Source organism: Carcharodon carcharias, chromosome 12 (assembly GCF_017639515.1).
Source record: "Carcharodon carcharias isolate sCarCar2 chromosome 12, sCarCar2.pri, whole genome shotgun sequence".
Classification (NCBI taxonomy): Eukaryota; Metazoa; Chordata; class Chondrichthyes; order Lamniformes; family Lamnidae; genus Carcharodon; species Carcharodon carcharias.
The window spans coordinates 137,525,075-137,539,368 of record NC_054478.1 but is presented as its reverse complement, the minus strand read 5'-3'; the positions used below and the strand labels follow the sequence as shown (position 1 = coordinate 137,539,368).

The 14,294-nt window shown below is 43.8% G+C and overlaps 2 protein-coding genes across 3 annotated transcripts in view; both read left to right on the top strand.

The window, feature by feature from the left end:
- The window catches only part of LOC121284578 (putative methyltransferase DDB_G0268948), a 30,473-nt gene extending 23,809 nt beyond the window's left edge, over positions 1-6,664 (top strand). Inside the window, exons 4-7 of one of the 2 annotated variants that reach the window (XM_041200047.1) lie at positions 519-732; positions 1,080-1,180; positions 4,881-5,018; positions 5,671-6,664. In XM_041200047.1, coding sequence (XP_041055981.1) covers positions 519-732; positions 1,080-1,180; positions 4,881-5,018; positions 5,671-5,761 — 544 coding nt within the window. In that variant the 3' untranslated portion in view covers positions 5,762-6,664. The remainder of the gene's footprint in view (positions 1-518; positions 733-1,079; positions 1,181-4,880; positions 5,019-5,670) is intronic. The other variant, XM_041200049.1, reaches the window with a different exon arrangement.
- The window catches only part of LOC121284575 (zinc finger protein 850-like), an 85,966-nt gene that overhangs the window by 59,820 nt on the left and 11,852 nt on the right, over positions 1-14,294 (top strand). The gene's annotated exons all lie outside the window — the stretch shown is intronic.

Below are 14,294 nucleotides of genomic sequence, written 5' to 3'. Positions count from 1 at the left end.
CCCCTGACACCACACTGCCATACCTACACCCCACCCTCACACAAAGTCACCCTCCCAGAATAAGAGATTCACCTTCATCTTCCTCCTTCTGTTTTGGCATTCTGCTCTCACCCCATTCAGCACCCCCTCTCCCCTCCCCCTCCCACCCCCGGCCAAACTCTTTAAAGTTCCTGAGCCTGGTGGATGAACAAAGGTTGTTTCTCAATGGGTGTGATAAGGCTCTTCCCTGGTTGAACAACCTTTTAAGGAAAGGAACTAGTTGAAATGAGCAGGCCGAGTCAAAGGTTGGGTGTCAACTGCCTCCTAGGGACATGTCCTGCCGACCCGACCTAGAGCTGGACATTGACCCTTGACCTGCTTTTGTTTCCAATTTGTTACCCCAGTCAGAAACTCGACATGTTTTTAATCAATGAAGATTTCTTCCTGTCTGCGATGCTCTGTGTCCCTGTGAAATCCATTAAAAATCTGCAGAGATACTGAAGCTGATGTATTCCTGTGTTTGTTGATTCACTCGACAGACAGGGCCTCGCAGAGAAGCTGGAGTTCGAGGATGGTTCCGTTGACCTGATAATCGCAGGAGCGGCAGTTCATTGGTTTGATATAGAGATGTTTATGAAGGAGGTTGAGAGGGTTCTAAAACCCAAAGGCTGTGTGGCTCTGTATTGCTACCGGGTTCCATTTGAATTACATTACAATGACTGCTCTGAGCATCTGACCCAGATTGTCCATGAGGTAAGTTGGTAATTGGGACTAACTGGGAATCTTCAGTCATTTCAATGGAAATCGAAATCTACATCTATGCATCTATGTGTAACATGTTTGAGACTGAATGCAATGGACTGGTGGGTGAGGAGTGGCTGGATTAGGTGGGCTGAGGTTGAAGGTTCTAGGATTGGCCGTGTCAGTGTGGGCTGCATCAAAATTGGGTAGGTCACCACAGTTCTTCAGTCATATTTCTGCCATAGGGGGTAGTGGGGGTGGGGATACAGTCTGGGATGCACTCCTTGTAGCCCATATTCATGTTATTAATTTGATAATCATTATAATGACCAGTTTTCTCTTATATTTCTTGCTCCCAGATGTTCAAAACCCTCGCACCCTACGAGAGTGAGAAAAGTCAGATTGCTCGGAATGAATATAAAGAAGTATTTGATGCTATCATGTTCCCTGACAAAGAGAGGTGAGACCAGATAATACAGCAGGCAATCTTTGAACTAAGCCTCAATAAACTTGTGAAGAGGTGCTTGCTGATTATCACCCCTTAATGACAGCGTTAATGTTATTGTTCTGCCCCCTGTTGAGGACACGCCCGCCAGAGGAAATAGTTTGTTTTTGTTTATATTAAACACCTCAGATAAACCTCACAATCTGCTTAGATTATCAATCTGCAACACTCTTTGGGTTGGCTCAGTGTTCCCAGTGAGTACACCGAGATATCTGTGAGTTGTCTCTCATGTTGTGTCTGTCCACATACACTGGGGGTGACATCACTTAATTTAGCACATGCTTCAGAGGCAGATTTTCTTCTCCTGATAAATATTTCACAATTATATTGAGGCACCTCAGGGTGCAGCATGCTGTATGGAGACAAGGTGAGTTTTATTGCACTCTCCGTAGTTTCCAAGTCGGAACATTTTGTAATGCATTTTTACAAATTTTATGAATAAAATATATTTTTCAGAAAAAGAATCCTTTCCCCTGATACAACATTCTCCTGTGGGTGGCCCAGGGATAGGACATAGGCTCGAGCTGGATGTGTTAATGGCGATCGCCTCATACAATAGACAGCTTTTGTACAATCTAATCAATCTCCTGGCCTAGTCTCAATTGATTAAAATATTCGGAGTTTTCCAAATATTTCCTATCCTGATGAGCCTAGACTTTTAGATGCTTTTTCACCTCTTCCAGTCGATTCCAAGATCGTATCTATATGTGACACACAAGGGAATAAGAATGGTGCAGGACAAGCTGCATAAATAAAGGGTCTTTTCCCTGTCCGTCATCTCCATTGTTTCTTGCCGAGCACATTGCAGTTAAAGTATTAGTTATAGCCAATATCTCAGGAGGAGTGTCACGGGGCCAATGACGAAAGGAAGACTGAACCCCCAAGAATGAGGAGTCGCTCAGTACAGAAGGTGGGGAGATCTCAGGGAAACATCTGGATCGGGCTCACTGGGGTGAGCAGTGAAGATTTTATAGGCGAGTTCAGAGCTGTTCAATTGAGGAGTGGGTGTCAGAGGAGTTCGGGGACAGACTGAGGTGAAATCTAGTGATAAAGGCCACACTGTCACTGTGGCAGTCTGGCTGGGGGAGGTGAGAGAGTGGGGTGCTATAGTCAGGCAGAGGGGCTTCAGTAAATGGGAAGAACCAAAATTTCAGTCAAAGCCAGGAGGTCAAAGCAATCAAGATCAATGAGGTCATAAGAACATAAGAAACAGGAGCAGAAGTGGACCATTCAGCCCTTTGAGCCTGTTCCACTATTCAATGATATCATGGCTGATCTTCTACTTCAATACCATTTTGCCCCCGTATCCTTTGATGTTTTTAATATGTAGAAGTTTATCAATCTGAGTCTTGAACATACTCAACGACTGAGCCTCCACAGCTCTTTGGGGCAGAGAATTCCAAAGATTTGCCTCTGAGTGAAGAAATTCCTCCTTATCTCAGTCCTAAATGACCTGCCCCTTACCCTGAGACTGTGTCCCCTGGTTCTACAGTCCCACCCAGGAGGAACATCCTTCCTGCATCTACTCTGTCGAGCTCTGTAAGCATTTTTTACGCTTCAATGAGATCATCTCTCATTCTTCTAAACTTCAGAGAATACAGGCCCAGTTTATTTAACCTTTCCTCAGAGGACAACCCCTCCACCCCAGGAATTAGTTTAGTGACCCTTTTTTACACTCCCTCTATGGAAAGTATATCTTTCCTTAGGTAAGGAAACCAAAACTGCACACAACATTCCAGATGCAGTCCCACCAAGGCCCTGTATAACTGCAGTTAGACATCTTTACTCCTGTACTCAAATCCACTTGTAATAAAGGCCAGCAGACCATTTACCTTCTTCATTGCTTGCTGTACCTGCCTACTAGTTTTCAGTGACTCATGAACAAGGATACCCAAGTCCCTTTGCAGTTCAACACTTTCCAGCCTCTCACCTTTTAAGAAATACTCCTGTTTCTACCAAAGTGGATAACCTCATATGTTTCCGAATTTTTGCCATCCCTTAGCCTCTCCAAGTCCCCTTGAAGTGTCTTTGCATTCTCCTCACAACTCACACTTGCACCTGGTTTTATGTCATTACTATGGCTGACCTTCTGATATCTGCCCTTCATAAACTCCAATTAAACTAAAAATCTGTCACATACATCCTATCCTGCACTAAGCCTCGTGTTCCCATTGCTCCTGCCCTCGCCAACCTCCATTGTTTTCCCAGCCCCCAGCAAGTGGATTTCAAAATGCTTTGTCTCGGAGCCTCATGTATAAGTGAGCAGCTGTTCTGAAGGGAAATAGAGAGCGGGGGTTGTGAATGATCCACTGACAGAATCCAGCAGGATAGTCGGAGTGGAGTAAAGAGAATGGGAAGAAGACTGGTAAGATTAACCCCCTCCCTGCTGGGTGGGAAGGTCATCGAGGGGGGAGGATGGATCACTTGTTGCAGCTCCATCATTTAAAGGTAGCGTCTTAATCAAAATCCCGGCAAACAGAAGGTCCGGGATTGCCAGGAGAGGGAAGCTGAGGGTTAGCCAAGGGGATTTGAAACTTGGAAGCGCAGCGGGAGAGCAATGGTTTGGGTTGAGAAAAGCCCCCAAGACAGGAGAAACGAGAAGAGGTTCTGCTGGGAGGACAGGAAGAGGAGGGGAGGGTCCCAAAGCAGCCTGGGAGGAAGAGAGAGGGAGAGATTGAAAGAATAAATGTGGTCCAGAGTGGGCAGTCAGAATGCACACATGAGTATATACAGTGAAAACACGGGTTATGTAGCTGTGGGCAGTCAGAATGTACGTGTGAGTATTTACAGTGAGGACACGGGTTACTTAGCCATGGGCAGTCTGTATATACTTCTTGTGTGTGCATTCTGTCTGCCCACGGCTATGTAATCCATGTTCTCACTGTATATACTTGTGTGTGCATTCTGTGAGAACACAGGTTACATAGCCGTGGGCAGTCAGAATGTACACTTGTGAGCATATACAGTGAGAACACAGGTTACATAGCCGTGGGCAGTCAGAATGTACACTTGTGAGCATATACAGTGAGAATATGGGTTACATAGCCGTGGGCAGTCAGAATGTACACTTGTGAGTATATACAGTGAGAATATGGGTTACATAGCCGTGGGCAGTCAGAATGTACACTTGTGAGTATATACAGTGAGAATATGGGTTACATAGCCGTGGCAGAGTTTCGAAAAGAGAAATTCTGTTCATAAGCAGATCCTTGAGTTGGCTTTTTACATCATGGACCTTCGGTTTCTTAATGTTTCTGTATCAACATCAACACTCCTGACTTGGGCCTTGCAGATGGTGGACTGGCTTTGGGGAGTCAGGAGATGAGTTACTCTCCTGATAACTCCCAGCCTCTGACCTGCCCAGTATTTATATGACTGGTCCAGTTAAGTTTTGAAGAAACAGTGGGGTTTAGGGGACGGATTCACAGGACATTAAAGGCAATGGTTGAGGTTGAAAAAATGGGGAAAGAAAGGAATAGAATTGTGGGTTTTTACCTTGAGAGATGGTAAAGTTGATACAAACTTCAACTTCCTCCAGTTCTGACAAACAAACATTAACTCTTTATCTCTCTTCACAGATGCTGCCTGACATGCTGAGTGTTTCCAGCATTTTGTGTTTTTATATTTGAAAAGGATCTCTGTTTTTTTCCCCCAGAGTTGATAATATTCCATTCGAGCAACATGCATCAATCTCGTGGATCAAAGGCTTCTTTGAGTCTTTATCTTACTACCAAACGTTTCAGAAAGAGGATCCGAAATCTGCTAAAGCCTCAGTTGAAAGAATGGAGCAAAAGTAAGAGTGTTAATGACAATGGGGATTTATTTGATCTCTTTGCTATTGCCAAAGGCTTCACTGGAAGACAAGCTGAACATAAACACCGAATGGGCTTGGGTGGGTGTGAGTCATAATTACAGAGAGGTGTGGGGTGACAATGGTCTTTGACAGTAATTTTAGCCTAATAGTTTATGAGGTGGACCTAACGATCATCACATTTTACTGTTTACCCTCCCAAAAGCTGGAAAAAAGATACAGGTGGAATTCAGAGAAAAAGCCAAGCTCATATCTCAGGATGTGTTTCCAGGGCAGTAATTATTGACCGAAATGAGAGCTAATCAAATACCTGATCAAGGAAAGGCTCAATTGTAACTTGGGGCAAGTGGTGTGGTGGTAGGTGAGGGGTTGACTGAAACACTCCCCTCTCTTTTCTCTGTTAACTGAGACAATGTAAATCACACTGAAAATTTTGGAAATTTGCAATTCCCAGTGAATCTCCTCCTCCCCTGAAGCTGCTGGCCCATTTGTGCTTCAATGAGGATGTGCATTGTTAACATGCCGGCCTGCTCCCGTCTTTATTACACAAGGGAGCAGAGTGCGTTTTACCAGACATTTCTATGTAGATTGACGACAGTGGGCATTCCACTCATTACATTTTTGTTTCTTTCAGTTTTCTGCAGGCTATGGGAGTGGCTTCCAGTGAAACTGTGTTGGAAATTAAGTGGACTGCTTTCTGCTTACTCGCAAGCAAACCCGAGTGAGGCCTATAGACACCGAGTGATGGTGTCTCCCAGCCCTATTGCAACAAAACTCTCCCCATTCCCTTAAGTAGGATGCCAAATCTGTATTTCACAATGAATCATTGGTAGAGGGTAGTTTTAACACAGATGAGATACACAAGACATTGGATAGGAGCAGCTGGGGAGATTGTTCATCTTCAGCAGGGGGCAATATATGGTTGAACATTGTTGTGCAAAGAATTGCTTCCTGACATCACCCCTGAACAGCTGCTCTGTAAGAACTTGGGGTCTTGAATAAACAACTATTTTCTGTCTAGTATGAGATTAGCTAAACAGCATTGATTCTCTCTCTGGAAAGAGCATTTCTAAACACTTTGACCTGTAAACAGTCTTAGTTCAGGCTGCCATGTTGACATTCTAAGTAGGTGGGATGATGTCTTGTGCACTCCCTTATGTATGCGAGTGTTTAGAAAGGACCAGGGTGTAAGCTAAAAAGCTGGTCTCAAGCAGGATGGTGAACTGGGGTGGGGGGGTTGGTGGTAAGCACCCTGACAGTTTGGGTACCTGTCTGTGTCGATTGGTCAGGATTGTTTGAATAGATGATTGACATTGGGTAAGCTACCAGCCCCCAGAAAAAGAATATATTAACAAGTGCTGAAGGACAGGGTCCATGTCCTGCTGAGGTCCCAGTGAGATACTGGTGAGGTGTCGTGGTGAGATACTGGTGAGGTGTTGTGGTGAGGTTGCAGTGCTGTTAAGATGGAGGAGGTGGGTGATGAGATCAACACACTTTGTGCCAACTGTCTGTCTGCCCTCTGGGACCAGTAAACCACTGTCAGGGTCGTATACGTTTTCCGTCTAATTAGTTACTGTATCATATATAAACTTATTTCTTATTAAACTTAATTAAAAATCTTAAAATTACTTCCAACTAGTTGACTGCCATTTAGGTATCTGTGGGCCCAAACCCCAGAACCTTACAGCTCTAATATTAAGGCTCTGCCATCACTCCTCGAGGGAAGCCTCTTCACAGGGCAGTTTGCAGCTCGGAGAGTCTCCGGATCTGTCTGGAATGCTGGCTCCCCTGGTCAACAGAACTAATGTTGAAGGGTCATTCGGACTTGAAACGTTAACTGTGCTCCATCCCACAGATGCTGCCAGATCTGCTGAGTTTTTCCAGGTATTTTTGTTTCTGTTTTGGATTTCTAGCATCCGCAGTTTTTTGCTTTTATTCTGTTGATTTCCCCTCTTGTGTAGTAGCTGTGATCTGCCAGCAGAGGATGGTGTTGTATCACTTTAATCACAAGAGAGAATCTCTCTCTTTACTACACGCACAAATAAATACATTCGCGCACACAAGCTGCCTCCACCACACACTCGGGCAGTGCATTCCAGATCCTAACCACTTGCTGCGTGAAAGATTTTCCTCACAGAGCTGCAGGGATAGAGTGGGGAATTGGGACTGACTAGATTGCTTGAAAAAACCAGCATGAACTCGATAGGACGAGTGGCCTCCTGTGTCACGATACATAAAGGTTTTAAAATGGAACAACCTTGGGAAGAACGTAAAAGGAATGGGAACAGTCACAGATGTGGGTCACAAACACAAGTATGGTACATTGGGCAGATTTGAGGTTTATTTAAAGCAGCTGTTTCCAGAGCATGAAGGTCTGTCTCTCCTCAGGTAGCTCAATGATCATGTTCATTCTATTCCTGATCAAAAACCGCTTTCTGGGTGGGATTTTACGGCCCTGACACCAGTGGGCATTATCACGGGCTGAACAGGAAAATTTGGAGGGCTGTTAAAAGTCAACCGCTCTCCACTTTTTCCAGTCCCGTCTGCGATGATGCCGGCTGGTGTCTGGGACAGAAAATCCCGACCTCTGTCTCAATGCTGCTGTTGGTTCCTTTGCCAATCTCGAGAGACAGAGGCAGAGAGAGAGAGAGACAGGGAGAGCCAGAGCCAGAGAGAAAGAGAAAGAGACACACAGAAAGGAGAGAGAGAGAGAGCGCGTGCGCGAGACAGAAAGAGAGGAGAAAGAGATCTCTCTCCTGCAACAGATACAAATTAAATACAGGAGAAATCAGGAGTGACAGCACATTAAGATCCCAAAGAGAGAGAATGCCAGGAAACCAGATATATTAATCCAATTTTATAGGGTCTGCACACTGGAGAAAAATGATTGTGTACAACAACAAAAATGTGAAGGGAGCATTGGAGCCAGCCCTGTCTCCCTCATCTGTCTCATAGGAAAGGGAGAAATCCTTCTCCAGATTTAAAATGGAGGTGGACACGAGGCTGTGTTTAACTCAAGTTTATTTACATGTCTTCACTGGGCTGGACAGAAAGCATCTGGAGACCCTTAGAAGACAGACACACAGACAGTACAACCCACGGGCATTAAGAAAAAACAACAAACAGAACCCTCAGTAAAACTCCCCATTCTCTGTCTGGTCAGCGTGTTGGGGGGTTTCATGTGAATATTTTGTGGGTGAGCGTGGGATCAGCACTTGACATTTTCAAACTGCACGGATATCCTCAACAAGGAGTTTAACACTGTTTTAACAGTGTTTAACACTGAGCCAACTTCCTTAGCCTAACAGAACTTTGAAATCATTGGGTCTGTTTCATGTTAAGTCAGCACAATACTTAATGGTGATTTTTTTTTATACAGCCACACTTGTCTCAATCAGTACTGCACAGCCTAAAATGTATTAGCCTCCATTTCCCCAACGTATTGTTCTTCTGTCTGCACTTTACATAAGGTTTTAAAATGGAACTATCTTGGGAAGAATGTAAAAGGAATGGGAACAGTCACAGATGTGGGTCACAAACACAAGTATGGTACATTGGGCAGATTTGAGGTTTATTTAAAGCAGCTGTTTCCAGAGCATGAAGGTCTGTCTCTCCTCAGGTAGCTCAATGATCACGTTCTTTCTATTCCTGATCAAAAACTGCTTCACTTAACAGAGCTGACAGCTGGAGCTAAATTAGTCTTGCAAAATTTGGTCACTGTCCTGTATAGAAGTGGCATGTATGTAAGGCCATCTTTTGTATGTAAGGCTAAGATTTAATCCCATCCATAGCTAAGCACCAATGATCTAGACATTGTCTATTTGTGTAGTGTAGAGATTTTATTAAACAAATGGATAGAAAGAGGTATCAGATCAGATGCATGACTGATGGTTTTGATTCTTTAAACCTGTTATGACCAGTCCCCAGACGAGGTCCCCCAGTTTATGATCCCGGATGAGATACCCTAAACTGTTATGCTCCCAGGTGAGGAAGGGTGAACCGACTCCCTTTTCTTATTCAACTTCCTCAGTTGGTTACAACAAGGTCAATTAAAAAGGGATCCCTTCCATTGTGATACGTTTTCCCAGTCCAAATGTATTTGTTTTAAAAGGGGCCAATTTAAACAAGCTTGAGTCAAAGAAAGAGTACGTTTATTAGTTACTAAAACGTGAAAAAAAATTAATAAAATGAACATACAGATACACAGGTTAGAAATGAGTCTAAAAATAAAAGTTAAAAAAGATATACAAATCAGTCTTTGGGTTGTCTGTGATGAGCAGATGGTGAAATGTTGCAGCCATTAGTTGGGTAATTCTGATAGAGCTGAATTTGGCAGTTGAGCAGTGGGTTTGGAGATTCTTGGTTCTACAGATTAGTTGAAAGACGTTGTCCTGTTTCCTCTTCGACTGGCTTTGCTGACTTGCTACCGGCAATCAGAGAGAGAAGACTTTTATACCTGCAAGTGCAGGGATGCCTAGTTGGTCTTCTTCAGTTGTGCCCTTCACAGTACACACTAGCACAGTAGAACTAGAACACCTTACTAGCACACAGAGACCAGGGTCGCAGTTGGCTTTTTAAACCCCTTTTCTTGTGTATTCCTGGAAGGGAAAAACCAAGCAGGTCTTTTGCCCAGAAACTGCTTTCTTTCAACTCAGATCCTGTCCACAATCTGGGCTATAACTCACAGAAGATGGTTTCTGCTGGGATGGTAATCAGCCTCCATTATCTCCACAATCACAGGAGATTACAGTTGAGTTTTTGCATTGCATCTTTTCCATTGAAGTGTCTCTTGGCACCTTTTTAGGTGCATCATTCCATTCTCTGGACTAGTTGACCAAGTGTAATCCACATTGGAATTTTCCAGCAAGTGGTTATTTTACATTCGCAACCAGCTTTGCTTGTACATCCTTTTTTAGAAAAAGGACATCTTATTTAAAAGTTCAATATTCCTAAATAATTCAGGGATAGGATCCGTGGTCATGATAACTTGTACAAGTTTTAGAAAGCACCTTCTACTCGGTCATTTCGCCACTGCCTTTAATTAACTGTTGTTTTTTTAAAATGATGACTTGCATTGGTATAGCAACATTATGGTGAAAACATAACAAACTCACTTCCTCGTGACCCAGGAGCTAGCTCAGTTCGTTGAGCTGAGACCAACCGATCATTAATGAACAAATACTTTTCCTTGTTTGCAGCAAGACAGGGGCAGGGCAATTCCCCATTGTGTTCTTGTGAAAATGGCCTTTATGGGGATCCCAAATTGGGTATCCGCAGTGTTTGTATCTGTTGGTTTGCGTTGGTAAAACTGGCCTCAGACATTATGTATAGAACCAATAGGAATAAAGACAACAAAGGCAGCATAAGGGGTGTGGTGTTTGTGTTCAGTATCAGTATTAACAGGAAGGACTGTTGCAGCATTTTTGCACTGGATTAGTAAAGATTTAAAATAAAGTGTCTTGATTTAAAACATCCATTGATCTACCCAGTGACGGTTACTTACAAGCTGAAGGGATTGGACTGATGTGACCTGAGATAAAACTGCCCTCTCCACCCAGTTTGAATAGCAGCATGAAGTTATAGTTGTAGGAACATAACTGAAAAAAAAAATTATCAGGCCAATTAAGCTCCTCACTTATCTGTAAGAACCAATTGAAGCTGTACAGTGACTCAATTCCAGGACCGTCTCAGCTGAATTTGCTAAACGGATTGAGCTATCCCACTGCTGTGCAGGGGAGACAGTGTCATATTGGTAATGTCCCCCAGCTAATGCTCTGGGGACATGAGTTCAAATCCCACCACAGCAGCTGGTGGAATTTAAATTCAATTAATAAAACAGTAAAAGCTAGTCTCAGTAATAGCGAACATTAAACTATCATTGACTGACATCTGGGAAGGAAATCTACCATCCTTACATAGTCCTACCTGTGACTCCAGACCCATAGCAATGTGGTTGAATCTTAACTGCCCTCTGAAATGGCCGAGTAAGCCACTCAGTTCAAGGGCAATTAGGTACAGGCAACAAATGTTGGCCTTGTCAGTGATGCCCACATCCCATGAAAGGATAAAGAAAAAAATTACCATCTCTGAACTCCAGCTAAAGTCTTGGTACCCAGGGTACATTGTGCACAACAATCTACTTTGAACATAAGGGGTTTTATATCCCTTTTCCATCTTGCTAGCAGACTGTTTATCCATTCTTGGCCAATGTCCTAATTCTCTCTTTGTCTCATTTCACCAGGAGGGCAGGAAGAAATATTACCAGTAAAATCCAGGAAAACCTAAAGGTGTTTAATAAATACATAACGAGCAAGAGAATAATTAAGGAAAGAGTTTTAAGAACCAAAAAGAGAACCTGTGTATGGAGATGGAAGATGCGAGCATAGACATAAGAGAAATCTTAGGAACCATGTTCACAAAACAGGGCAGATGGACACAAAGACAGAGACACCCACAAAGACACAGGCATAAACAAGACACATTAGGAGACGAACACACACAGACAGGGACACATATGCACAGACAGATGTATACCCAGAGGGGGCCACAGACACATACATACACATGTAAATTCCAGTAATTGTATGCTGAGGGGGAATGAGTCAGAAGCTAGTCTGTACCATAAACCAGGTTTATTTCCAAGATAGAAAAGTAAAGTCACAAACTCTCCTGGTTCCTCCCAGGCACCAGAGTGAACTGGTTTTCAAACCCTTGCAATGATTCCCTAATCCTTCCCCAATTGGGGACAGCCAAACTTAATTACCAACTTAAAGCATGTATTTTCGGGCAGCACAATTTCAACATTAACAGATTCCCTTCCTTTTTTTAAAAAAAGAAAAACACAAGCGCATTCCCTGTTCAGAAAAAGGATAGAAAAATAAGTCACCCATTTTCAAAAAAAGTCACACTCAGTCTTCCCTCTTTTATCACCCCCTATAATTTTTCACTATAAGTATAACTTTTGGTGAAACAATCTGATAACTGATGGCTTGAATCAACCCACTGGAGCTTAGATATTTCCTTTTGCTCCACCATTTGTTTTAGACTTGCAATATCAATTTGTCATCTTCTTTCACTCTCACTCTTTGCGGAGTGTACATTACCCCAAAGGGATTGACTGTCAGTATAACATTTATTGGGATATTTGCTTCATCATTTCCCCCATGCATTATTTCCCCTAACCTTTTAGATAAAAAAAAGTCAGGTCAACCACCTCTTCCAGTGCGAGAGTCTCTGCAGGTGGGGTGCTCTTTTCTACTCTCACCTTATTTCCTTGGTTTCCCAAGCCCAAGGGATAACATTTCTCATTTTCACCCGCAAGAAATATTATGAAACCCGCTGCACTTGCAAACCTTGTTGATGGGTTTTCATGAGAGGAGTCACTGAACACAATCAATGTTATATTCTTGAGGTCACTCAAATATGAAACTACAGTACACTTTTCTCCATCTTCAATTTTTAAATGGTTTGTTTGCTCATAAGGTACCTTGGGCCTTGGGATGTTTCATTGTAATACTCAATTCAAGAACATTAAAGCTTGCAGCCAGCCTCACCTGTGTGCGCACCCAGCCAATTTAATGGCCCAATTAAACTCCACAACTTCTGTCTCATCTTTGGAAGCATCTGCATCTTTTTTATGAGGACTTAGCCCAATTGACTGTGATAAGGCTAACGCTTTCTAAATATGATTGTTAGTGTAACATAACCTCAGATCCATGCTGTTTTATTTCTAATCCAATATATTTAAAGGCCCCATTTGCCTGACTCCCAATCTTAAAGTCAGTTCTAATACCATGCATAACTCTGTTTTGAAACTCACTAGCAGGGCTGTCCCAATGGGGGTGGGGGGGGGGGGGGGGAGAAATGTGGGATGTAGGGCAAATCACACTGTTTGGGCCCCTGTAACACTGAGATAAGTTTCCTCTGACGGCTGAGCCCTTGAGCGTGTGTGAAAAGGAGCACCAGCAGCGTCCCAGCTACTGAGCACTCGGTTACAAGCACGTGCTGCATGATAGACTGTGGTAACTGTGTCGCACGTAAAACTACACCTTGCTTCCACTGAACATAATCACTGGCTCCCCTTTTGATAAGGAGCAATCCATAAACTCTATGGGATTTTGTTAGAACATTTTTACCAACACACCCCAACTGGAGAAAAAGGCTGGAATTTTCCAGCCCCTCACGCCCAGTCCCACCGATGTGAACGGAGATTTCAGTGGCCTAAATGTTGGGGTGACAGACAGATTTCTGGACTCGAAAGGTGTCAAGGGCAGAGCTCAGGTGTAGGGTGTTGGGATAGAGAATCAGCCATGATCATATTGAATGACGGAGCGGGCTCGAAGGGCCGAACGGCCTACACCTGCTCCTATTGCCTATGTTTCTATGAGCGAGGACATGAACTACGTCCAACTTTAAAAAAAAGTTACAAACAGATGCAATAAATAATTCGCCTTTGAAAAAAAAATGACTGTCCATCTTCCAACGTGAAGCAAATGTTAGTTACAAATACGAACTGGGAAAAGTAAAATAAAGAGCGGAGGGTTTCAATTGTCTGGTACCTAAAACAGACACAGCGAGTGAGTGACTAAACACCGCAGGGCGGACGCTATAAAGATGTGACCATCTTACCCAACTGCAGGTGAATGAGAGTTAGGATAAAACCCGTTCTGCTGCCGCCGCTGCTGCCGTCTCCAAGGGCGACAGAGGGGGCTGTACCCGCACCGCCCCCATGACTCCGAGGCGTGCGAAGCGGATGTGACGTCGGGACAACGGATGGGCAGGGTTTAAATTCCACCCTACCCCCACCCCCTCCCGGACCCGGGCGTTAGCAGCAGGCGGCTCTCCGTGTGCAGCTGAAAAATGATGCAAATGAGTAAGTGAACTAACCAATCAACGCGAAGAGCCGAGTTAATCCCCACCCCACCCAGACAGTGCAATCTCGCACTCTACCTCGGGACTTGGAGTTCTCCTTGTTCGTTTAGAACTACATCTCCCAGAAGAGCTCGCGCCTCACGGGTGCTCCTGTCACTCGGGCTTCCCGGGAAGAGTTCGGGGCTGTCGTGAGGAGCGCTATCTGCACAGCGATTAGAGCAGTAACTTTTGTTTTGCTTTATGTGGGGACGCTTAAGGAATGGAAATAGGAAAAATGGTGGTTTTGCAGCGTATCATGTGCAAACATCAAACGCAAAGAAGTAAAAAGACGTTATTATATTGAGGGGCTAAATACAACAATCAGTTCACTCATTAACTTCGATTGGC